Genomic DNA, 27,869 nt, shown 5'->3' with positions numbered 1-27,869 from the left:
AAAGTGTTAGAATGATCAAAACCCATCAAGAATGAGCCGGAAGGGGTCGAGCCAGAAACGTTGTTGGTAGAAGTAGACATCTAAAAAGAAAAAGAGACAGAGTTTGATTAGATAAGAATCCCCAATTTAACACCCAAATGAAAAATTAGGGCTAGGACCCAACACAATTATTTACAATTCAGAAGATGGATGTCGTAATCTCATTGCAAATAATTTGAAGGTAAGTGAATGACGATTCACTAATTTCCACCATTAAAAACGAAAAGGACAATTATGTTTTAAATTAATTGAAATTCCTAGATCCTTTTGGGATTCATTGAACTTTTCAGTGGCATGTTTAAATCTCGATATGCCCTTCAAGTTTGTGACTAAGATACCGAGGATCACAAACAAGGTGTGAGTAACAATGCAAATGTACTTGGTACTCTCGATGTCATTTAACACCTAATCAATGTGCCAGTTAGCCACACATGCTCCATTGATCTATGATAACCATTGAGTTAGCCTTTTCCACTTTTGCTAGTCTCAGATTAGTGTTCCGGTTAACAACACACGCTCCACTAACGACTTGACAGGATGCAAAGTGTAATTTCATGGAATAGCATCATTTTTCACATTTTTCCTAAAGTAATTAATATTTGGGAATTTTATAAAAATATTTAGTTACTTTATTAATCATTATACTTTTAATGATGAATTAGTTACCCTATCCTACCCGTTCGGCTAACGACCCTTCACCAGTCAATGAAGCGGTGGGTGAGAGTGGACACCTATTAAACTGTCATTTTATAGGCAGCAACCTTATACCCCTTTCATTGGCTTCGTGAATGAGGCCTACTAACAGTAAGACTAGCTTAATCTTAAACACACACACACACACACACATATATATATATATATATATATATATATAATTATTAATCTTATAATATTATAATAGTATAAGGGTGTATTTTAAACATTTCAAAATACTAGGGTTTTAATCAAATATAAATTTTTCGAAGATTAATACTTTTTAATTTTAAAATATTAAATATTAAAACTTTTATTTAATAATTATCCAAAATTAAACAATTAATTTAAATTATTAAATCTTGAAGGATTATCCATTAAATTAAACAATTAATTTAACCTAACCCCTTTATCCCCTAAAATTCAAAAAATTTGGGATGGGTTAATTCAAAGATCTTTAATTATCTATTTAAACAATTAAAGGGATAATTACAAAAGATGACATTATCCTAATTCTTAAAATCTTGGAATCTTATATTGGGGAATAAGACATTTTTTGAAAACCCTAGGGTTAGACAACCCTATTTTCAAAATTTTAATGCCAAAGGAAAGGGTTCAAGAAAACCTTAACAAAATTCGAAAACTTGGGGTTTGGAACCCTAATTTCAAAAATTCAAGCCCTATGGTTTATTAGCCATAAACCCTAATTTGTCATGTTCATACTTTCGTATCAAATCCAATTGAAAACAAAAACCAAAGGCTCTGATACCACTGTTGGGTTTTATACAAACGATCCTATTTGTGCATGCAACCCTGGTTTTAGATCTATGTTTTCACTATTAGACATACAACAAATGAACTCAAAAGGAAACCCTAGCATGCATCTAATATATCGAAAATCATAAAAAAGGGATTAGAAAACATACCTTTGTTGCTATATAGTAATAGCAACTAAATATTGAAGTTCCTTTGCTCTTGAGAACAGGCACCACAAATATAGTACCTCTGATGACTCACAAACACACAAGAGTGAAATGATGAATATGAGAGAGATGAGAGAATGTAACTAGCTCTAGAAATCACCTCTTATAGTGTTTATAAAGGTGTAGGATGAATTCTTAAGCCTAGGGGTCTATTTATACTTGAGGCCAGCTAGGGTTTCAGGGTGGAAACCCTAATCCGTTATCTTAGGGCCTAAGCAAGTCCATGGACCTCCTTGCATTAGGCCTTGGACGAAAACTCTTGGATCCTTCTAGGATTTTCGGCCTATCCCTAATAAGGGTGATCCAATGGCCCAAAGCCTCAACTATCAAATAATTACAAAACGACCCCTGTACTTTTAATCAGTTCCTTTAATCCCAAAATTAATTCGAAATTAATTTCTGATTAAATAATAATTAATAATATGATTCCAAATTAATATATTATTCATATAATATATTAATAAATCATATTTATGCCCCAATTTATTATTCTTAATAATAAATCAGCCTCTCTCCTCAAGAATCATCATATTTAGTCACCAGTGTGAAGGTAACCCAAAAGGACCATGCTACTATCGGGTCAAGTACATCCCATTTATAGTTATGGGCTTAGACACCTAATCTAACAAGATCATAAAGATGTGAGATTTTTACCTCAAAAGCTTGCAAATGAGAAGGTAATCTTGGATCTACAAGCTCAAGCTATCCCCTCAAGTGTTCATTTTCTTCTTCTCCTAACAAACCACCAACAAACACTCTTTTAAGCTAAAAACTTACCAAATGCTCTAGGGTTTAGATTTTAGGGTAAAAGAAGATGGAGGATGATCATAAGTGTCCAAGAGGTGTTATAATGAGGTTTAAATATGGAAAAGACCCTAAAAACCAGGGATTTTCATCTGGATGGAGTACACCCCGCGTACTCCTAGTATGCCTAACGTACTCCATAGGGTACCCGCGATCCTCCCTGCCTAGTACACCCAACTTACTCCATTGTAGTCCCTGCGTACATAGCTTATCCCTTAAACCACCAAACTTCTAGAGGCCATAACTTCTTCGTTTTAAGTCCGATTTTGACAATCTTTATATCCATAGAAAGGTAAGGAGGAGCTCTACACATCTATCAACTCACCATTACCTTAAATCTTTTCGAATTAAAATCCAAAACCCATAAAGGCCCGAACTGACACATTACTGATATACCCTTGGGCTCCAAAACACTAACCGAACTCCCGGGTCAACCAATCTACACTTTCCACACGCAAAGGGGTCTAATACTATCTTTACTGAGGCCTTAAGCCTTATGATAATCGATCTTCGGGTCACAACCCCGAATAAGGAAACAATTCGGAACATGGTGTTACAAATACTCCAAGGCTTGGGTTACCTTTATAACTTACATTTGCCAAGGAATATCCTAGATGTGTACTCAAACCATTGATCTAAATGATTCATTAGGTAAGGTGATTCTTTCAGATGATCGTTGATTAGGATTTGTGAGAATAGATTGGGTTGGGTATGTATGGGCATATTGTCTTTATATATATATATATATATATATATATATATATATATATATATATATATATATATATACGTTGAATTATATATCTATATTGTTGGTCATGTAGGTTTGTAGGATTATTAATTATGAGTTATTATCATAATAATATTGTGAGATTGAAAATCATTGGTGTCTCATCAGGTTCCCAAACCTGATCCACTCAAATTATATGCATCACAGGGAGTGGTGCTAAGACTGTTGGAACTTGATTAGGATGTAGAGTGAATAAGAGACAATCTATGATAGTATTTAGGACTGATATGTATTTACGATGTAACTCATGTTGTGTATTGATTGTGACATCCTTATGATTTTGTTATTCTAAAACAACATCTCTACTCAAAATATTTTAATAAACTGATATTTTTTGCAAACAAAGACAACATCTGTAGGGTTTTGTTATTCTGAAATAATATTTGTCGCACTTATGGGGCATCTAAGCGTACTTATTCTACTAAGATGACATATGCACCAAGTTCAACTTCATTAAGAGATAAAGGAAATGGTGTTGTTGAAACCTCGCATCGTAGAGGGGCTTCTGGTTGATTTAGCTTGATTGATAAAGAAATAGAATAATATATTGGATTTTCTGAAGATGACGGGGAGGAGGGGGTACTTGGATTGATGTTGATGATGATGAGTTTTAGGCATTTTGGTTATTGATGATTTTTGTTATGTTATGTATTTGTTATTTTGAGATATGACATTGGTGTTTTTGCTTCTTAAGTTAATTATTAAGTTGCTTGTCTATGAGGTATGGTTCTAAAATACTTTAAAGTTGTTTTGAAAATACAGATGACCCGCATATGTGGACCCCTCGATTCAAAGTGCCTTGAAAAATAAAGCTCTCAGGTAGCTAATCACCTCGGAGCGCTTCACGCCTTTTAAAACTAAGGTTAGTATTCCATAATGGCATCCAAGAGTTTGAATTCCAAAATTGGCATTCCAAATATTATTATTGACATGATACTCGAAACCAAACATCTGACGTATGTTATATGTCATCTACATGAATATTCGCTCTACCCCGATGGATACTTTATTGTTGATATCCACCTTGCATTTTTTTAGTTTTGTGTGGTTTTGAGTTTGTTGTTATTGTTTGATGTTGCAATAAATGTAAATCAAAACATCCATTTGAAGTGTGTGAAGATGTGTACTTTTAAGTTTTACAATGCCTAAGATATATATTTATCTACTTATAGATATTTTACGATGGTTACGAATAATTGGGTAATTTTGTATTTATCCTAACAAAATCCTCCATAATAAATGAAAATAATTTTGTCATATTTCATTCTTTCCTTCAATCTGCCAAATGTTAATTTGTGGTAATTTAAAAATATATATTTGCCCTTGTCACTTGTCATTTACTTTAATTTTCATTTTCTAATATATCAATAATTTAGTTTCCATAAATTAAATATACCATAATGATTATATTAATTTTAAATTTTAAATTTAAAATTCTAAAAATTTATAGCTTAAACCTTCTTATTTAACATTTTTTTTTTATAATTAACCAATTTAATACACGGGTTGACAACTAATCACATACTTTCAATTTATTTATTTTTTGTATGTTTATTTTCTTAAAAAAATTAACAACTAAGCACATAATTTCAATTTATTTATTTATTTTTAAAAATTTCTCATAGTTTTCACTTATTTCAAATTTCAAATATAAATAAACTTTTCATTTACTCCTTCGTATTTAACATTTTGTTTTAATCAACCCGTATAATATATGCGTCTCACACTTAATTACTTTATTACAAAAAAAAACCTTCATATTATATATTTCTCAAGACATGGTTATTGTTAAATACGAAAATATGACAAATCTTCTTCATATCGTGATATATGATATTTAACCTTAGTATGCATATTTAATTATTTATCCTTATACACACTTAAATCCGGAAACTTTTTCCTCATAACACACTCAAATTAAACGTGAATTCGTGAACAATAAAACGACCGTTAACTACCCAAAAAGTCATTGTTGGTTAAAACATTGGAGGACTAAAATGGAGGGTGAGTGATAGTCCAGGGACTGGAATGGACCATTATATTTAATAGTGCGGTTTAGCCTGGATGTTCGATCCTCAACGACCACTTCTCCTTTTTCAATTTCAAAATTCACAGAGAGCCGGCCGAAGTGACATCCACGACGATCAGGCAAACAGAGTGTTCATCAAGTGCTCGATCCAGAAAATCGGTGGAGTAAGAACGATTACTATTGAAATGACGTCGATTCAAGGAAGCGATAGTAGTTGGGTGGGAAGAAAACCTCTCAGACGACTTGGTGGCATGTCAGATGCCCTCTCAATCGCTGCCGACCTTGGTTTCTCTGTAGCTCCTCCTCCTTCCCAGGTCAATTTTCTTCTCTGTGATCTTACACACATTCGCCTTAAATACATGTTGAATTTGTGAATTTAGGGTTCTAGCCTTCTAGGTGTCTGCAATCCCCAAACGAGGTGAAATTAGTGACTATTTTTATGTTACTTTGCTAATGGCTTTCAAGTTACAAAATTATTTAAGATTTAGGTTTACCTATTTGAAGATTTTGATCGGGGGTTTTGACGATAATTTATTGTATGTGACATGTTTTATATACAATCACTGTATGAAAACTGGAAGGGTCTCCTTTAGTATATTGTTAGATTTCCTGAATCTCTTTTATATGATATTTGGGAAATGTGTGAAAGATAGTCACTTATTTGTAACATGTAGGTCTACTATGCAATGAAGAATATTAGCGTACTTGTGCTTCAACCATACTGATATATTGGAAAATGTTTGTGTTTTTTATATTTAAAAAGAAAGAAATTAAGATGCAGTGGTTGCCACCTGATTACATACAAGTTGTGCATCAGGATACATTGTGGTCCTTTTCTCTAAAAGCAATCTATGCTTATCTTTGAAGTTAGAGAAGCAGTAATTTATCATCACTGGTTACTTATATTGTCAAAATATTAGACTGCTTGCATTTCCCTTGATTTTTTTTGTGTTCTTGTTTAGGAAGACTTGCAGAATTTATCAGCTGGAGGTGAAAAAGGGGATGACTTGATACGAGTCTTGAGGGAACTTACCTCTGTACAAAGAAAAATTGCAGATTTGCAAGTGGAACTTCAAGGTCGCAAGGTGAAGTCATCAATCTTTCTATATTGATTCTAGAATTTTATTTTGGGTTAAAAAAAAAAAAACCCAACTTTCATTTTGTGATTGCTGATTTCTTTTTGCATTTTCAGGAAGATAAAAATGTCGCCCACTTGACACACGTAAGTGAAATGGAGAAAAAGATAGAAACTTTATCAAGAATCACTACTATATTAAAAGATGTTATCCAGAATAAGGTAATACATTTTCTGCCTTGTCTCAAATCTTTTTATCAAACACTTTTTTTGAGATTTCTCATTTGTACTTTATTCAACTTTCAGGACCGAATTATAGCCCGTCTTCAACAGCCATATTCTTTAGACTGCATTCCTGTGGAAGCAGAATATCAGGTTAATCTTTTAATACTTGCAATATTTTATTTTCATATCAAGAAAACTTTTATGTTTAACATTTCCAAAATTTTACAGAAACAATTCTCCGAACTATTGATGAAGGCTGCTAGTGATTATGGTGCTCTAACAGCATCTGTTGCAGATTTCCAGTGGACTCAAAACTTTAAAGAACCACCATCCGTTTGGGGGGTATGGCTATCAGGGCATTTACGTCTTTTCAGCTTACAAAAAAAAGCAAAATTTTCATTTTTTGTCTCACTGACATAAAAAGTACTAGTAAATTTGTTTTGTTTTGTTCTGTTCTGTTTTGTACTGTATTGACACAGACAGTGTGATGCAGGAGATGCTACGGCCAATCCCTGTGGCGTTGGCATCATGTACGAGGTTTTTTGAAGCGATGACAGCCATGAGAGAATCTTTTGCGACACTACAAAAACTTAGGTTAGGACCCTCTGAGTCTGGAATGACGATAATGCCCTTGGGAAATAATGATGTTTCTCAAAGAACAACATCGCTGGATTCCAATTTTATGACTCCACCTCCATGGGAAAAGGAATCGAGTTTTGATGATTTGGGTCTTGGAAGCTCGAAAAGGCAAGAGCAAGAAGAGATTGGAAACAATAGTGATTTAGATGGAATGAGTAACCGAAGATTATCTTGGCCTTTGGGAAAGGCAACTGGTTTATGATAAAATTGATTTGATTTTGTTTGTTGGTTTTATTGTGTATGTGTGTGTATTTTCACCATGTTTGATGAGAAGAAAGTGTTTGATTTTGCATGCATTGGTGTTGTAAAATTTACAAGAAGTATAAATTTTGATTGAATGGAATACTTGATTCAGTCGAGAAGAGGAATTTGATTGATATGTGTATATAACATTTTAACAAACATCATTAATCATAACAATCAATAAACAACAAATTAACACCTAGAAAAATCAACACAAAGGTCGCTTAATGTTGATCATTTAAAAATTTTGCACTTCGAAAGTAGTTGACCAATGTTTAAATCACATATTTTAGCTTTGGGGTTTTCTTTCAATCTTAAGAAAAAAAAAAGGTGAACATTATAAAATCACGGACGTTATTGGGAATTTGAGGTAAGCATCTGGCATTTGTGATATCATTTTTTTTCATCTATGTAACATACTTTTGTATACCAAATTTGTAGTTTCATATGAAATGCACGTCAATCCGTTAAAAAATCTATATGTGAGGTCAATAATAAAACACTATTAATATTTAGATGTGTCAAAGTTTGAACATTGGACATTCTGTATGAAATTTTCATTTCTTAACTACTACGACTCCCACAAGGATAGTTTTATATACAATAGTAACCAATGTTACAAAAATTGATTAAGAAAAGTACTAAGTTTGTTACACCTACATGGTTAAATCTTTATACAAAGATAAAATTATAGTTTACTATATTGTGGCTATGGCATCTGCTACTATGCTGCACGTTCTATTTATCAATGGGCTTTTCTCGAGCACCGAAAAATCTCAAAGTAGAGTACTAGAGTAGCAATGTGATTATTACAATCTTTTCCTTTAAAAAAACACCAATTTATTATTAAAGTCTTTGCTTTTTCAGTTTTTTGTTTAGTTTGGTATAATTATTTTCTAATAAATCATTAGTCGCTAACGTGAGTATTTCGCGATTGGTTCAAAATATATCCTCATGAATTTTAGATTATATTTGGAATTTACTGCCAAATGGATTTTAGTTTAACATTTTTTATTAGATCAAATATTCAAGTACTGTTTACGACATAAGATGATAAAATGAAATTAAGAGTAGTATTAGATTTGTGGTTTGAGACATAAAATGAAATTAAAAGTAGTTTAGATTTGCCGTTTGAAACATAAAATGAAATTCAGAATAGTTTGAAATAAATTAGATTTGTTGTTCTAAAAAAATACTAGTATGAAAGCTTACGTTATGTTTACCTTGACATATAAACTAATAAATATCGATCGAATCTATCATATTCTTCTTAATAATACAAAATAAAAAAAACCTATTTGCATCAAGAGAACAGCTCTTGTGTAGGACTTGAATTGAAGATTCGTACTGAAAAATAATGACACCCACAAGTTGAAAGTCCTCCTTCACTAATCTTGAAGGTAATGTAAATTTCTTGATGCAAAACTCAATGGTATCATCAATATTAGCATGATCTATAATAAAACTTTCAAAGTTTGTATACAACTGGGTTTGTACAATCACGAATAGTAGGGAAGACTTAATATTTATTTAAAAACTACACTATGACAAATAGATAATAATTATTAAGAAACAAATAAAAAAAATACAAATCATAAAATTACGCATAAAAACTAGTGATTTATATAAGAAACTATTACAAAACAAATTAAAACTAACAGATCATAAAAAATTATGTATAAAAATATAGATGTAAAAAGTTATAATAAAAACGATCACTTAAAAAACTATTTTTGTAAAAATGAATTCGTTGAAAATAAATTTGTAAAAAATGTAAGGAAAGTTGATTACTTTTTATAAAAAATATTAATTAAAAAAAACATAAAAAGCTAGAAACTAAAAAGAAGGATAATTTAAATAAAATTGTAATATGTATAAATGATTGAAATTTTAAGGATTTAACTAGTAACTTTACAAAACACCAAAAATTTAAAAGAAATAAGTATTTGCCATTTATAAATAAAAAAGGAAAATGTAGGACCATTTCTACAACTCTAAACTCTATATCAATTTTGTTCAAATACAAAAGTTGAAGTCGTGAAGAGGCATTGGTCCTTGAGTTGTTGGTTTTGATTCGAATGTGTGAATATGGTCTTTTTGGTTCCTAGAAATAACATCCGTTTTATTTTGGTATTTGGTATGTTAAATGATTGTTCAATTACCATATACCCTAAATTTCAAACTTTTAATAAACTTCTATTTATTTGTTATTAGTATTTTATTATCAATAATTTATTTATTCTTTAACCTAAAAACAACAATGAGGAGGAGTCTCCCATCCCCAATGTCCAGTTCATCATCATCTTTAGTAGTGCGTCCATAGAGTGAGTGTTGGCAGGCCCGGCCCTGAGATATTGGAGACTCTGTGCAAAATTAAATTAAGGCCCTATACCTTTTTTGTAAAATATTATTAAGGAAATCTTTTACCGCTAAAGACAAAAGGAGTCCACTATTTTATCAAACAAAATTTTTATTGTTTATAATATAAATGAGATTTGTAACATGAAATTCTGTTTTAATTAACTTATTATTATTATTTTCTTCTAACTTTTTTTAGTAATATAATATTAACAAAAATTCTCAATCGGAGGCCCCTTACGATTGAAGGCCTGGTGCGATAAGGGCAAAGTGATCATTCTATCAAATTTAACAGACAATAAGGGCAAAGTGATCATTCTATCAAATTTAACAGACAAAAACAAACATGTTAAATCTAAAAACCCGATCCATGGTTAAAATGATCAATTTTGTAAAATTGAAAGCCATTGAAGTGTATCAAAAGAAATCATCAAACCCCATAGACCGAATTTGAAATATACTCTATTTATAATTTTGTGTTTTGTATGACATACTTTTTTTTATATATTTATAAATTTATAAATAATAGAATATAAGTATTAGTTGTAGCTATAACTTAATATTTAAATTCGAATCCTATGTATAAATAATAAGAAAGTAAGTGGGAAACATGGGGTTGATTTGTTTTGTTTTTCAAAAATAATTCACAATCACACCACATGCTTTCACAATTATTTCACTTCTTCATCGCCTATTAAAAAATTTAGAAAACTATACGAGTCAGAAATTAATCAAAGAAGAAAGATGTTCTATTGAAAAGAAAAGGTAAATTTCACGTAAGGAATATATATTTAATTAACTTTATCTTAAGAAGAGCACATTTAAAGTGAACGTTTGTTTGCCGATATCATAAATTTATAATTAAATAAATGATTTAATTAGTTAAAATAGTTTTAACTTAAAGGTAACTAGGTCCGTGTCCATATTTAACCATAAACTTACAAGATTATTTTGTATAAAAAAATGTTTTGTGTAATATAAATTGATTTAGATGTACAAATGGTCCTAAAAAGTGGTTTAAAATTACACATTTTAGGAAAATTAATAGAAGGATAAAATTAAAAAGTGAAGAAAACAAAGACATTTAAATAAAGTGTGGGAACGGATTTTTCGTTGTATATTTAGTATTGAATTTAACAATTTGTTCTTCATAATAAAACCATGCTAAATATGATGAAATATGAACATTCATGCATATATGTAATGTTATTTGTTTATTTAACACCATGAAATCGACAACTCAGATTCTTTAATTCAAGATATTTAGTTAGAATATATTTTTATGCAGGCTAGGCTCATTATTAATAAGAATCTTGCAAACAAAAATTCGCAGCAATGTTTTTGATACCCAAGAAAGTTATATCACATTAAATGGACTTTGACATGTTGTAAATATCATTAATAAACGACCTACCTAATGGTTCATTTACTATTGGACTTAGAGAAAGTTAAAAACCAGTAATTGATAGTTGGTAGCTCATAGAATAAATTTTATTTGTTATATGTTTAGTGGATGTAAAATTTTGAAATATGTACAATTTTATAAAAGAACATTATTTAAAACTAGATAAATATATAAATATATTTTAAAGGTAATTCTAAAAATTTAGTAAAAAATCTCAGTAGTTTTTCTTATAGGCTACAAGCTTTTAAGTTTTTTTTTTGTTTAAAATAAAAGTTAAATGTTTGTATTCTCAAACAAAACTTTTTTGTTAAAAGCTACAAAACTAGAAGATATTAAAGGTTCACTACCAAACATCTGCTTTTAAAATATAGTGTTTAAGGAAAAGTTTTGTTTCTAAAATGAAAATTATATCATTTATTTTATAATTGATTTTCTTAAAACATTTGATTAAACTTATATACAAATAAAAGTATATAAATACAACTCTTCAGATGGGATGCATGATAAGGCATTAATAATTCAACATAATATATGTATTTGTAATTTGTTGCACGTGAGAAAATTCTCATACCAAATTATATATATTATCTCCCCTCCACAAACGCTATGTTTATGTCTAATTTTAATCATATAGATATATCTCTAATGATTTTAAAATCGAATAGTAATTAGTTTGTTATCATCCTAACAAGTTGTTTTTTGAACTAACCAATAAAAACTGTTATATTTTCAAATTTAGAAGGCAATTAACATGAATAAAGAGATAATGTCAGCTACTTCCCTTTGATTTGACAAAAAAAAGTCAAATTTAGGGTGTGTCTATTAAAATAAATATTAAAATAAGAATGTATATTTAGTATCCACAACGTGTTATGTATCGGAAAACCTATAGATGGGCAAAAACGATGTCGATATGAACAATACAAAAATAAAAATACAAACTTTGAGAACTTATTAATTAAAATCCAAAAATACTAGTACTATTATTTTACGTAGCGTGGGTGCGGGTCCAGTATTATCCAGTGGGTAGTTCTTTATGCTAACATTTCTTCCTTATCCACGTCATCACACTTGATCCTATAACTCTATCCTACAGGCAGGAACAGGTCTCCGATCCCTAGGCTATATTTACTCTTCTGCCCCTATATCTTCGTAACAGTAAGCTTCTACCCATTTCCATTAATGCCCCTGTCGTCCTCTCGAAACTGCTTTCGTCTTCTACGTGTCGTCGCCGGAAAACGCCACCTCAGCCTTAGCGACGAAGTTATCCGAATTCGTCACTTCTAAATTTAGAGAGAGAGAGAGAGAAAAAAAAAAAGAGAGATCGCACACAGAAGTGTGCGTTGATTCATGAACGACTATGAATTTCAAAATTGTAATATCATATGTGCTGTATTTAATAATGGTTGCTCTGATAAGCATGGACTGATCCATTCCATTGTTATGAAGTTCGACGGTGTTTTTGTTTTGCCGCTCTCTTCTTCTTCTTCTTCTTCGCAGTTCTTATGCATTGTTCGCTTGATTGATCTCCATCAGGTTCCGATTACTTTGATACTGTTTTATTGTTAATTTGCGAGCATTGGATTTATAGTTTAGGACGTCTGATATGCTTTTTATAGATCCTCGGATTTAGTTTATTTTTTCTGAAAATTGAGCTTGTTTTTTGTGTTTTGAGCTAAGCAGAGCTTCGATTGCTATTTAAATGGCGAAATGCAGCACTGCTCGACACTTTTTTAGGTTAACCAGTCTTCAGATTGGGTATGAATCTTCACGTCAAGCATACCTGATTTATTAATTTTAGGTTTTCACAATTATTTTCACTTGGTGCAACTTGCGAATTAAGATTTTGCTTCATATTTGAGATTGAATTGTTTTATCTGTGGTATTGATGAAATTTTTTTGCAACTTGAATTCATATCGCGGAGTTAATTCTATGGTATCATATTTTTCTTTGTTGCAGAGACTTGCAATCGTATCTTTCAGATCTTAGCCTCTTCTTAGCACCTGATAGCAAGACATTCTATGTATTGGTAGATAACAGACCATGGCTGCAAGACTTAGTATCACGTCCTGCACACCTGTGGCAATTAATGGTTACCAAGGTCTCTAAAAAAATCTAAAACATCATATTATTTCTCCACCTGTTATACGTCAAACAATCATATCATCATAATACTCTTCTTGATTATGTTTTCAGTCTCGGATGTCCCCTTTCGCGATCAGAAGAGCAAGAAACGACAGGAAAGACACCACCCAAAATTTCAACGAGTTGAAGTTCTCTTCTGAAACTTCAACTTCAACCCCATCTGAAAATCTGAGAAGATGGTTCCTGGTGATTGATGCTGCAATTCTCTCAAGAAAAAGGGCCCTGCTACCTGTTGAGAAGCTTAGAACTTCCTTGCTTGCAAGTAGCAAACTGCATAGAACCTTATATGGATTCATCGTTTTTGAAGTCGCCTGGAAAGATGTACGTGGCATCAATTACTTGAATGAACTTCAGGTATTTAAATCTCTCATCTTATTTCTTTATATATATATATCTTTCTGGTTGATTCATGATTTAACTGGGATTTCTTATTCTTTGAACAGACTGATACTTGTCTTGCCATAGAAGCAAAACATATGAGAAGATGGGAATTCGATAGTATATCTCAAGCTGCTAAAGGCATAACTTCATGGTTTCCAGGGACACCAAGTGAGTGTTCTCTTTTAAAACAGCAACTCAACTCCATGAATGTTGAGACTGATTCTCAAAGCGACTCATGTGAAGAGGTAGATGAAGCTACTGAATACATGGACGCATTACTTATATTTCGTTTCAATGATCATGATCTTCCTTTCGAATTACAAGACATAATTATGCCAGACTTGCGATTGCTTACTTTATTAGAAGCTGGACTTCCATCTTGGGTTATCTTCTTTCAATCCTACCCAGTATTCTGCCATATATATCGGCCATGGATGTGCCCTCTAGCAAGATTTTTATACGTGGCAATTTCAATTGTTACAGTTGTGATTGGCTTCTATGATTTGTATAAAAACATCCCTCTTCTTAAAGCAACCGCATCCCGTTTATGTGGGCCACTTTTTGGGTGGATAGAAACATGGGAGATGGTGTCACGAATCAAGTATTTGGGGACTATGTTGTTTTTGCATAACTCTCAGAAAGCAGTCAAGTGGTTCTTGATGATGACGTGTACTCTACAATCACATGTTTCATTTCTGACTCGGCCATTAATGGTGGTTTTGGAGGTCCTTCTTCCCATTTGGAACATATTCATACAGACGGGGGATTATTTTTTCTCTTTCGTTTGGATTCTGATGACAACATTTTGGAATACATTTGAGAATCTAATCGATATCATATTGCTTCCTGTTTATTTCATCGCATCGATCATTTGGATTATTGGTAAGTTAATAACTTTATTTCAGGTTCTCGATAGTTTGAAAACTTATTTAAAATTTTTAATATTGCAGCAACAGCGATCTTGTACCCGGTATTTTGGTTTGTTTGGGGGATAGTGTGTGCTCCAGTTCACCTTGTTGTTGGGGTATCGAATTTTGTGGGATTTATGTTTAACCATATGTATAATTTGAGTGGAGTTATATGGATTTTTGTGAGTGGTATATTTAAGGTGGCTTCCAATGCTGAAACAGCTGCTAGCACTTATGAAGTTTCCATGTGGCGTGCTCTTTGGAATGATCTTTTCTCTCAGGTACATATACATATGGATGGATGTATCATGTCATCAGGTTTCATATATTGTTTATGTGGTTAATAAATTAGTTTGTATAATTTTTATTTTGGTAGATTTTTCGTGCTGTTCGGAGCATTTTGAATGGGTTTGTTGCATTTTTCACAGCTTGCAATAGGCATCGACTAAGGTGCAGTATTTGGATAAAAAAAAAAAAAAAAAAAACAGAATTCTCCAATATTTATAGAAATTAATACAAATATTTTGTTATATGGATTAATTTGCAGCATATATAATCATGTACAAGAGTTAATTAGAAGACTTGATCAGCCAATTACAGGGAGGTCACGCCTCTTGAATTCCATACAAAGAGTGAAGAAGTCAGGAAGCAAGACACTGGTACGTTGTTCTTGTTAGTTTGTGTCAAAGTTTCCTACCAAATTAAAAAGTGTATATGATATGATGGTTTGACATTGAACGTGAATTTGTTATATATGGATATTTATAATATAGGTGGAAAGCATGGATAGAAGGAGGGGATTGGTTGCTAAAAACATTAAACAGTGTTGACAAGTAACTAAATGTTGTATACAAAGAAACACCATTGGTATAAAGATCGAGGAGTTTTGTTATGAAAGACGAAATTGGTAAAGACAATATCAGGCAGCTTGTTGTGTTGAATATTTTTGGGCTAACAACAAGAAGGCGTGATTTTGGAGATGATAAATTACAAGGTTTTGGAGCAGTAAATATACATATAGATACATGTATATAATAATATCAAATAACTTATTAATGAATACACTTTTTTTTTAATGATTTGCGTTTTATTTTTACTTAATTTTGTAGAGATGCCTATTACCTACTTCAAAGCTTTTACTAAACTTGGAGCTAGATAATATTATGATGAATGGGTTAATCTGCAAAGAGCTATAAATATTGGTGTTGACTTTTTAAACATGATTTCCTTTTAATAAACTCACTTATCTACATATTGTTCGGAAAGTACAAAATTATTTTTAAAACCTTGAATGTACATATTTTTTTAAGGAAATAGATTTATTAAGGTAATTAACTTTTCGGTTTGTTCACATTTGATTAATTTTTTTTTAATACACATCTAAATAACAAATTTTTATGAAGAGTTTACGTATGACCATTATAACTAGGGGTGTTCAAAACCGGATATCCGAAAATTCGGATAGTTGATTTTTGATATCCGAATCCGTGTCCGAAATTTCGGATACGGATTCGGATATTAAACCGGATATCCGAATTTCATTAATTTTAAATAAATATCCACATCTGAACATCCGATCCGTAAAATTACTGCAACTCTTAAAATTAATAATAGCAACTATGTTAAATCTTGCGACATTGATGGATATCGATAGCAACAAATAAATATATGTAGCATTTATTTAATAGTTTTTTTATTATAAGCCAACAAACTAGGATTATAACAAACAAATATATAACGATTGTAAATGGAAAGGTTTGCAATAAAAGTTTGGAAAGAATGGTCACGAAAAAGTTGAAAATGGTGGGGAACATTAGTCCATTAAGCATGTCAATGTTTTTAATTTCTCATTTTAAAATACTAAAAAATAAAGAAAAATTATTTTTTTCGGATATCGGATATCCGAAATATCCGAAACTTTATAAATTCACTATCCGTATCCGAATCTGAAAAATCGGATATCCGAAATTTCGGATAATTTCGGATCGGGTATTTTTGAACCCCCCTAATTATAATTGGTTATAGCAGGTTACTTCCGGTTATAATGGTAAAGATTCCAAAAAGTTCAATATTTAGATGTGTACAAAAAAAATAGTTACCGCTGTGAACATAAGAGTAAATTACACGAATGGTTCCTATGATTTGGGTAATTTATGTGTATGGTCCCTAACTTATTTTTTAACTCGGATGACCCTTACCATTTATTTTTGTTATGCGTTTGATCAATGTCTTACTTCAAAAGACTATTGTGCCATTTTTAATTTATTTTTTAAATAATTTTTCTTATAATTATGTATTTATTTTTTATATATTAAAAAAACTAATAGATCACACATATTTGTATCTTCTCACTTTAAACCCGAAACCACATTTGAGAAATCTAAGCAGGGTCCCATCAATCACCATCTCATCACTCATCTTCCTCAACTTTTATTTTCTTTCCATCTTTAGTGACATCAATGTCTTCACCGTCCTTTTTTTCCGGTCCTTCAACTCCGACGAACCAACATCACAAATTACTGTCTCTTCATTGACTTTTCCACCACCACAATCCAATAGAAGGGTTGTGGTGTTGGTTCGTCAGAGTTGAATGACCGAAAAAAAAGGATTGTGAAAACGTTGATGTCACTAAAGATGTAAATGAAATAGAGGTTGAGGAGGATGAGAGAGGGATGGTGACTGGTGGGACCTAGCTTAAATTTCTCAAATGTGGTTGCAGGTTTAGTCCGTTTAGACTAGGGATGAGCATACGACCCGTGGGACCGGACCTGGACCGAACCGGATTATCATATTAATGGGCCGGTTTTCGGGTTTGGTTTTTATCAATAATCGGGTTTCGGGTTTGGACCGGACCATACCCGAATTAAAGGATTTAACCCGGGCCGGACCGGAAAACCAAAAATTATTTTCTTTTTTTATCGACAAACAGTAAGCGAGAGTTACTAAAATAAAAAAAATATTGTCCGATTGAATTGATTCGGCCTCTCCTGTGGATCACATTATAGTGTCAATTTTTTTTTTGTTTCGACCTCTTCTCTTGATCGTATTATGGTGTTGATTTTTTTCTCGAAAAACCAAAAGTTATTTCCTACTACATTTTTTTTAATAAAAATAGTGCAGTTTTTTTTAAATAGTATTTTTTAATAAAAATAATGTTGTTAAGTGTAATTTTTTTTTTATAAAAATAGTGCAGTTTTTTACATAAAAATAGTGATGTTAAGTGTAAATTTTTTATATATAAATAGTGTAGGTTTTTTTTTAATAAAATAGTGTGACTTTTTACTAACGTTTTTATTTGTTTGCATACACCTCATTTGCACGTATTCTAATTAGAGTCTCGCATCGTACCATTGTATTCATCATCTTTTATGTATTTTTTTAGTTGAATTGTGCAAACAACAAAGATACGAATGATGGATGTTACGTAACAAGATTATAATTTGAAATACTATGCTAGAGAGTGACATGACAAACAAAACCTGAAACTGTAAATAACAAACATACGAAACCTAGTTTGGTACAGGATTGGACCGAAATCGTAAACAATACTACTAAAGTCTAATTCGGTCCAAAACCCGAAACCCGGTTTAGTACCTGGAACCGGACCGGACCAAACCCGGACCCGCTACACCCAAAAACGGTCCGGTTTTCGGGTAAGGCAATTCATGATTTTTGGTCTTCGGGTTTTCGGTCTTTGAGCCGGTTCGGTCCGGGTTCGGCCCGTTGCTCATCCCTAGTTTAGACCATCTCCAACCCACTTCCATTTTCCCCAAAAAATAGAGTAAAAATAGGGCAAATAGTGTTTCATCTCCAACCCTACTCCATTTTTTACCCCATTTTCCCCAAAAAGGTATATTCCTAGTGTATTCTATTATTCCAACTTATATAGATTGTCAAACACACCCTTCTACTAATTTAGTTTTAACAAATATATAATCTATATTTTTTTCATTACATTAATATTAAATACAAAGCTTATATTTATAATAAACTTATAAATAACTATTATAAATGCATTTATAAAAATATTACACATACACTTTTAAATAAATATTAATTAAATAAATAATACTATAATAGTATTGTTACTTATTGATTTTATTAGATTATTATTGTAATATATAGGTTAACTACATGTTTAATAGCATATGTTATCGTGTTTGTAATATATATTTTAATTATGAGTTTTTATAAAATACGTTATCGTTTTTTAAAATTTCAATATGTATTTAAATTTTTATATGAATTTGATGAACAAAAAACAAACTTTATAAGTATTAAATATTATCTTTAAATTATAATTAGTAGGTAAAAATGAACTAGAAATGTATAAATATATAACAGAGAGACTAAAACCGACAACGCAAAGTTCATCCCCATTTTGGGAGAAATGAATAGTATAACACCATATTTGGTGTAATACTATTCATATCCCCCAGAATAGGGAAATAAATGGGGGAGGGTTGGAGAAGAATGAGGGAAGAAATAGGGGATAAAATGGAGAATAGGAGTGGGTTGGAGATGCTCTTAGGGTGAGGAAATATAGATATATGAGGTCTATTAATTTTTTTAAATATATAAAAAAAATAAATACATAAATAAGAAAATTAATTAAAAATGGCACAATAGTTGTAACACCCAGAATCAGAAAGACCAAGAAAATAAAGGAAAGGCTCTAAGTCAAGAGTCAACTCGTCGAGTCCAGGGAGGAACTCGACGAGTCGGAGCGGGATCCGGGGCATAGATTAAGTGAACGACTCGGCGAGTCGGCTAGTGGACTCGATGAGTCTGGTCTGGACGAGAAAAATCCTAATCCCAAGGGTTGTGCCCTATTTAAAGAACATTACATCCCTTCCCCAGCCTCTTTGCTACCCTTTTGAGATCCAGAAACCCTAAATCGTGAGTGAGAGTCCTTAGAAGCAATTTGGAGCTTAGATAAGTGGTTTTTGTGAAGAGGTCTTGAAGATCAAGAAGCTTGGATCAAGGGGGGTTACAGAGATTTGGATTATTCTTCAGTAGGAGGTCATCTTGGAGGTAATAAGTTGTTACCTTCACTCTTTTTGCATCTAGATCTATTCTAGAATGAGATTTGGGGCTATTTTGGCAAGATTGAGGTATATTTCGGGTTTGGGGCTTAGATCTGAGGTTGCTACTGCAGATTTAGGGTTGTAATGGTTCATAATGTCTTAAAACAGCAGTCAATGAGTCATTGGTGAAGCCCCTTTGTCTTCAACCTTAGCCCTAGAGTGTTTTGGGCCTATATCTCCTTGGTTTCACGTAAAGTTTGCAACTTTATGTGAGGGTTAGACTGTAGAAGAGTGGATCTATGGATTGGAGCCCCTGTATGGCTCGAAAATCCACTGTTTGGATTGAGAACTGGAGAGACTCGGCGAGTCACATGGGTGTACTCGACGAGTTGTATGAATATGTGCATGGACTCGGCGAGTTGGAAGAACAACTCAGCGAGTCTGTTGAAGATTGCCTAGGACTCGAAGGGTCTGTTCTTGGACTCGAAGGGTCTGTTCTTGGACTCGACGAGTCAGGTCGCAGAACCCCCAACCTCTTCTGGTTAAGACGTAGATCAGTGAGTTGAGTGGTGACTCAGTGAGTTGGACAGGATGGGACTCAGAGATCGTTGAACTCGACGAGTCCTGGGGTGACTCAGCGAGTTGGGTCGTATTTTGAGAGCTTCTAAGTTTAAGGACTCGGCAAGTCTACGGGTTGACTTGGCGAGTCGAGTCAACTGGAAGGTTGAATTTGACCAGGACGTTGACTTTAACCGGAGTTGACTTAGTTTGACTTCTAGAGTTCAGTTTGGAACTAAGTGTTATATTAATATTAGTAGCTCGAGGAGTTAGTGGAGCAGTGGATCAGAGAGTTATCGGACATCAGCCAGAGGATTATCAGCAAAGTTCAGCAGTGCGAGGTGAGTCTCCTCACTGTTTGTATGGGTCTACGGCCACAATTCCGGCCCATTTAGTTATTATGTATGATAGGAAGACCCAGGGGGTTAGCCCTAGGCATTATGCATGAAATACCAGTAGGCGACTCCTGGCACACAGTATGTTATGTATGATAGGAAGACCCGAGGGTTAGCTGTAACACCCAAAGTTTTGAAGGCCAAGAAAGGAAAGAAAACCCTAAGTTTAGGGGTCGACTCGGCGAGTCCAAGGAGGGACTCGGCGAGTCCGAGCGGGATCCGGGTTGAGGAGTAAGTGACCGACTCGGCAAGTCGGCCAAGGTGACTCAGCGAGTCTGGTCTGTGCGTGGAAAACCCTAAATTCGGGACTTGGAGCCTATATAAACGTCTTAATCTTCTTCCTAGGGTTCCTTACTGCCTCTTAAGCCCTGGATATCAAACCCTAGCCACCATATCCTCTATTTGAGCCATTTATTGCCTTCAAGAGTGCATTAAGCTTGGAGAAAGAAGAAGAATCTTGAGAGTGCAAGAAGGGGGTTGTAGATCCGGGATTGGGAAGACATTTATGAGCTTTTGGAGGTATAAACTCGTTCCTGGACCCTTTTTGCATCTAGATTTATGTGTGGTTGTTGGGGCTCTTTAGCCATAATGATATTATTTTGACTTAGGAGCCGGATCTGGAGTTGCTACTTCAGATCCAAGTGTGTTATGGACTGGAGAAGCATAAAGTATCAGCCCTTGAGTCGATTTTGAAGCCCCTTGGCCTTAAACCCTAGTTTATGGTGCTTTTTGCCTAGATCTCCCTCTCTACACGTAAAGTTTGCAACTTTACGTGGGGGATAGGCTTGGGAGGGGTAGATCTACAGTTTGGAGTCCATGCATGACTAGAAAGTCCTCTGCATGTAAGTAGATCTGAATGGACTCGGCGAGTCCTTCTAGTGGACTCGGCGAGTAGCATGAAGATAAGGAGGAACTCGACGAGTTGGATGAACAGCTCGGCGAGTTGGATGAAGATTGCCGTGTGCTCGGCGAGTCTGTTCTTAGACTCGGCGAGTCAGGTCGCGTAGTCCCAAACCCTTCGAGTTAAGACTCGAGTCAGCGAGTCGAGCAAGGACTCAGTGAGTTGGTCAGGACAGGATTTGGGAATCTGTAGACTCGGCGAGTCAGGGGCTGACTCGACGAGTCAAGTCGCGATTGGAAGGACTTTGAGCATAAGAACTCGGCGAGTCAGTAAGTGGACTCGGCGAGTAGAGTTGACCTGGAAGGTTGACTTTGACCAGGACTTTGACTTTGACAAGAGTTGACTTAGTTGACCTTTGAAGGTTAGTTAGACTAAGTGTTATGTTGATATTGGTAGCTCGGGGAGCTAGTGGAGCAGCAGTCCGAAGTCAGTGGTCAGGTAGCGGTCAAAGGAATTAGCAGCAGCAGTTCAGCAGTATCAGGTGAGTTTCCCTTTGTATGAATGGGTCTACGGCCACAATGTCGGCCCATGTAGTTATGAATAGAAGACCTGGGGTTAGCCCTAGGCACAATATGCTAGTATGATATTTGGGACGAGGTCCAATGATAAAGGGCAGGTGCCCGAGGAATGTTTTATGTGGTAGTTTGTACTTGTTGTCTGTGTGATACTTGTATGTGCCTGGTAGGGAGGTGAGAGTGGGCGAGGTCCCGTATCTCACCAATAGCAGAGTGTGGATGGTGTTCCACATCTCAGTAGCAGCAGAGCAGGGGCGAGGCCCAAGTTAGGGAAGGAGTGAGGGTGGGCTGGGCCCGTACCTCACTATCATCAGGAGTATGGACGGGGTTCCATGACTCATCAGTAGCAGGACAAGGGCGGGGCCCAGAGATAGGCGAGGCCTTAGAACAAGAGTCGTAGTTTATGTTTAGCTTAGGTGATGATATGTGATATGTGTATGTGCTATTATATGTTAGTGGGCGGGGCCCTGTGACAGGCGAGGCCTAAGTTAAACAGATCTGTATCCGAGCGGGGCTCGAAGCCAGGCGGGGCCTGGGGCGGCGGGGCCATTGTAGCGGGCGAGGCCCGAGGTAGGGGGCGAGGCCCAGGATAGCGGGCGTGGCCCGGTATGTGCAGTATGTGGTTATGCATGGTATGTGGTAGGGTGGGGAACTCACTAAGCTTCGTGCTTACGGTTTTCAGTTTTGTTTTCAGGTACTTCCGGTAGCGGAGGGAAGAGCTCGGGGTGATCGCATGACACACACCATAGTTTAGATAGCCTGAGAATGTTTACTCTGATAACGAATATGTATTTTGGAAACTAATACTTTGTTTATGTTTGGAAATGATGAATTTGCTTAACGTAATGTTTTAATTAAAAGAAATTTTTTTAGTCTTGAATTTTGGGACGTTACATTAGCCCTAGGCATAATGCATGAAAGACCAGCAGGCGGCTCCTGGCACACAGTATGTTATTATGTATGATAGGAAGACCCGGGGGTTAGCCCTAGGCAATATGTACGAAAGACCAGGAGGTGGCTCCTGGCACACTATATGCGGAGTAGCCTAGTAGAGTAGTATGTATAGTTGTCTTTGTGATACTTGCATGAAAGACCAGGGGTGGCCCTTGGCACTTGTCTGTAAGACCTAGTAAGTGGCCCCAGGCTTGACCAGGAAGACCACGTGCGCCCCATGGCATAACCACAAGACTATGTTTGACACATAACACCTTACTTGATTATGGATATGTTGGTTATGTATGGCTCTTGGCTATGTATGACATGTATGGATCAGTTGGTTTGTATGGTATGTGGTATCTGAGGAACTCACTAAGCTTCGTGCTTACGGTTTTAAGTTTTGGTTTCAGGTACTTTGTTTTCAAGGAAAGGAGTCGGCTCGATTGCAGCGCATCACACTATGTTTTCCGCACATGAGATCTTTGGGATTACACTCTGATATGGTTTTATGATAATATGTTTTGATTACCGACACTTTGGTTTGTCACGAGATATTATAATGAATGTTTTTATACTGATGGTTTTATGTAATAACTTATTTAAAAATGAAATTTTTGGCCTTGAATTTTGGGATGTTACTGTCTTTTGAGGTAAGACATGGATCAAATACACATCGAAAATAAATAGTAAGAATCATCCGAGTTAAAAAATAAGTTAGGGACCAAACTCAAATTACCCAAACCAAATGCACCATTCGTGTGATTTACTCTTACATTTTCGGTTTGTTCACATCTGGGTAATTATTTTATTTTTTATTTTTTGTATATATCTAGGTAACAAACTTTTTGGAAATGTTCATCTATAATCATTATAACCGGATGTAACTTGCTATAGTCGGTCATAATAGTCATATGTAAATACTTCCAAAAAGTTGTTACCATATACAAAAAAAAATAATTACCTAAATATGAACATACCAAAAAATTAATTACCTTAATAAGTTTAGTTCCCGATTTTTTAAAAAGAAACCATTTTCGAAAAAGGAAGTGGTATTTCCTTTCCATACGGTACAACACATTTTAGTTATTTATGAAAAATAGGTGTTATATAATTTTTATTCTTAGTTAAAAAGTTAAAAATATCTTTTAGTGGAAAAGGATAACAACAGGAAATCTACCAATTATTATTGGAAAAAGAAAAATGTCTAACTAGTTATTATAAAGCTTTTTAAAGAATTTAGATAAAAAAAAAAAAAAAAAGGTTTTTCTGAAAATAATCAGTAGGTTGTAAATTTATCCTTTTGAAATATAAAAAATGATGTCGTTTTAATTTTTTTACAGGTTTGATCTTTGAAAACACCAATAAAAATAAAATATAAAATTGTTTGCATCATGACTTTTTTTAAATATTTTTAAAGTTTTTTTTGGTATGAATATTTAAGACCATTTTCACATTAAAGATCGTTTTATATAATGTAAAATTGAAGTTTTTTTTTCTTTTTAAATCGTTACCTATGAAAATTTTAAAAATCGTATGTCAGCGATTCCTGTTCGTCTACAAAATCATGGTGTTTTTTTAGTCAAAAGTAACATTTTTTGTGTTAGGAATTTTTAAAGGTTATTTTCAAGGCAACAAAAGTTATTATATTAAAAAAATATGATTTAACAATGAATAAAAATGTGAAAATAATGCATTATAAATCACGGACTATTTAGGGCCCATTTAGACAATTTTGAAGCTATTAAGATATTAACCCATTTCGCATACCATTTTTTAGACATGCACACAAAAGACCGGTCTCGGACCAAATCCGAAAAAAGATCAAAGTCAGACCGGCTTAAAATGAAACCGGACAGAAAAAAGATCGGTCCTAAAACAGACTGCACCGAAAAAAGACTTGCTCGAAACCGTCTAAGACCGGTCCGAGAAAAAACCGACTGTTCTCATATGGGTCCCAAAAAACCGAACCGTTCCAAGATTGACACAAGACATATTGTCTGAGATCGACCCGAAACCGGTCTAAGACCAACCCGAGACCGGTCTGAGACTTCTCAAAAAATACCGAAAGCCAATGTTTGTAAATATATCATTTTTGTGTTAATTACACAACTTTTAATCACACACTATCTAACTTTATTTCTTTTTTTCTTTTATTAAACTTTAGTTTATTATTTTAATAAAGTATATTCTATTATTTTTGTGTTAATTGCACATTTATTAAAGAAAAAATCGAAACCAAAACTAAAAAAACCAACAAATACCGAAATCGGGTCAAAAAACGCAAAAACCAAACCGAGCAAAGCGCACGGAAAGACTGTGAGACCCGACCGAAAAAGACCACGAACGGTCCCAAAAAAGATCGGATAGAAAAAAGATAAAAAAGACAAAACCGAAAAAAGACCAGCTCGAGATCGAACGAGACCGGTCCTAAAAAAAACCGAACCGCTTCGAGACCAACCACAAAAAGACTGGACCATTTCAAGACCAACCTGAGACTGGTCCCCGACCGCACCATTTGCTAATTTTGTAGTGGATCCTACGAAATTAGTTGTTAATTTCGTAAGACCTTAGAGCATTGGGTATGGGCCACTGTTATAACGTCTTCTTACATGCCACATCAGCTTTAACACCACCATAACACTATGTAGGAAATGATGTTTCAATGTTAGAATTTGTTAAGAGATAGAAAAAGGTAGAGAGAGAGAAAGAGGAAGATAAATGATTTTTATTGGTTCTTATTCCCGTTTTGATACGCTGTAACGCCCACAAGATGCAACACAACAAGAAGGGGGGCGATGTACAACGAGATGCAACGCCGTTTTTGGTGTCCACCTCAGCCACAAGGAGTCTCAACGAGACCCATACCTTACGCTCTTAGTTTCTGTCTGAAAATTCAGAAAAACAAATTATAATTAGATTTTGGTTCAAAAAGTACTTCTATAATAAAAAGAAATTTACTTTGCATAGTTGTTTGGTTGACAAAGAATACAATGTGTTTTCTTTTTTGTTTGTAAAATCGTAAAATAATTGATTAATAGGACCAAAATAACATTTTATTGATTTTTTAAAATTTATTATTATTTTTATTAAAAATGATAAAAAATTTATTTATTAAACTCTTATCGTTTAAAAGCAATGTGGTTAGTTGGCATGAGCGTAGGTGAGCGGGTATGGGGTAGGCATCAACGTTGTTTTGTAAGTTTGGGTACGGGTTGGGTAGGGCGGGATGCGTACATGCGTACATAGATGTGGGGTAGAATGGGATAAAGTGTGGTAGAGATAATGATAATATGTTTTAATTCGATAAAATATGATTAAAATAAAGAGGATATGAGAAGAACTTTTATTTTTGTAATAAAACATAAATAATATAATCTAAAATCTTTCCATTTAGCTAAATAATGGTAAATTTCTTCCACACAAAATTTAATGGAATTTAAAGAGTTTTAATTCCCTTGATTTTGTCGACAAAAACAATTTTTACTATAAGTTACATTCCAATTTTGACTGGATTAACCAAATTTGTTTTATCGGTCAACCAAGTTTATAACTTGTTTACGTAATACAAATTATCATTAGATATTGCCAATGCTTTTTTATAACAAGATGGATGTATAAATCTTCATGTTATCTAAAATCAAAAAAAATATCGAGACGCACTTTCACTTTCATTTTATGTTTGCAAACGAAAAGCCGAAAGAAAATTCGAAAATAATGTCCAAGGAAAATATCTTTTACAGAGTGGCGGTACCAAATAGAAGAACTTGTCAACAAATAAATCAAGAAATTTGTTAGTTTTGAACCGAAAGTATAAACCAATGTTTTAAAAATCGGTTTTTCAGTTAAACCGGTTCGACCGTCGAGTGAACCGGTTTTTATATTTACATGTTTTTTTCTATTTTCCTACACATACATATATAAATTATGAATTTGATGTTTACAAGTTGAAACATTAAAAATACACATAAAAATAAGTTGTAAATGAATCTAAATACATTAAAATAACACATAAGCATAAATTTTAATGTTTTACATCAATCCATATACGCCAAAAAGAAAATAAAATATAATATCGAAACCAAATATAATTTTAGATGAATATAACCACTTCAAAAACTTTATAACATTTACCATATGTTTTTATTTAGAGAAAACTAAATAGTTTTGAAAAAAAAAATCATCAAAGTTTATTACGTAAATGATTCTTTTTCATGTATTTTTATTCGGTTTAACCAGTTTATTTAGACCGGTTCAACCGGGTTTTTCTAAAGACCGGTCGGTTCAATCCGGTTCAGAAATCAATGTAAAACCGGTGATAGTTGAACCGCTCCCTCCACCGGTTTTCGGTCGAACCGGTTCGACCGGCCGGTTCAAACCGGTTTTTAAAACATTGGTATAAACATTGTGATATTATAGTTGCTAATTAACAATTTGGGTAACCAAAAGGTGTTAGTAGAATTAAGACACACTTCCTATGTTACATGCACAGCAACAATATTTTACTAAAAATTGTTACTTGGCATTGGCGGATCTGGCCGGTGTCTTGGGGTCCGTGTCATACTTGATTTCATCTGTGAAGAGTAATTTTTTTTGTTTTATTATGCAACAAAAAAATTATTGTACAAGTACTATTAGGTCCCATATTAAAAAATATCGAAATTTTTTTGTGCCGCTACTATTGAATGTTCCTCGTTCCGTTACTGCTAGTTGGTCTCCATCCTTAATATTTGATGTTTTTTATCTCTAAAATCAATATTAGTTTGCATCATATGTCCCGTTATACCATCCCCATGTGCAATATACATGAGGATAACACACG

At 33.6% G+C, this 27,869-nt stretch overlaps 2 protein-coding genes across 3 annotated transcripts; both read left to right on the top strand.

Annotated features, from left to right (window-relative positions):
- Nucleotides 1-5,380: 5,380 nt before the first annotated feature.
- On the top strand, nt 5,381-7,639 carry AUG2 (HAUS augmin-like complex subunit). The gene is made up of 6 exons (XM_079002405.1): nt 5,381-5,652; nt 6,301-6,423; nt 6,531-6,635; nt 6,720-6,788; nt 6,867-6,980; nt 7,132-7,639. The coding sequence occupies exons 1-6, from the start codon at nt 5,524-5,526 to the stop codon at nt 7,477-7,479; spliced, it is 888 nt and encodes a 295-aa protein (XP_078858531.1). The 5' UTR covers nt 5,381-5,523; the 3' UTR covers nt 7,480-7,639.
- Nucleotides 7,640-12,400: 4,761 nt separating this feature from the next.
- LOC145054255 (uncharacterized) lies at nt 12,401-15,794 on the top strand. Of its 2 annotated transcripts, none has more exons than XM_079002404.1 (9): nt 12,401-12,819; nt 12,967-13,041; nt 13,244-13,385; nt 13,481-13,783; nt 13,873-14,692; nt 14,761-14,834; nt 14,941-14,999; nt 15,095-15,168; nt 15,266-15,377. In XM_079002404.1, the coding sequence occupies exons 2-8, from the start codon at nt 12,986-12,988 to the stop codon at nt 15,120-15,122; spliced, it is 1,482 nt and encodes a 493-aa protein (XP_078858530.1). In that variant the 5' UTR covers nt 12,401-12,819; nt 12,967-12,985; the 3' UTR covers nt 15,123-15,168; nt 15,266-15,377. The 2 variants fall into 2 exon arrangements, with proteins under 2 accessions (XP_078858530.1, XP_078858529.1); XM_079002403.1 differs by adding an exon at nt 15,492-15,794 and having other exon boundaries at nt 12,405-12,819; nt 14,761-14,999.
- The last annotated feature ends 12,075 nt before the right edge of the window (nt 15,795-27,869 follow it).

Source organism: Lactuca serriola, chromosome 5, assembly GCF_051521515.1.
Source record: "Lactuca serriola cultivar US96UC23 chromosome 5, Lser_US96UC23_V15, whole genome shotgun sequence".
Taxonomy (NCBI): domain Eukaryota; kingdom Viridiplantae; phylum Streptophyta; class Magnoliopsida; order Asterales; family Asteraceae; genus Lactuca; species Lactuca serriola.
This window is presented reverse-complemented; position numbering and strand designations above follow the sequence as displayed.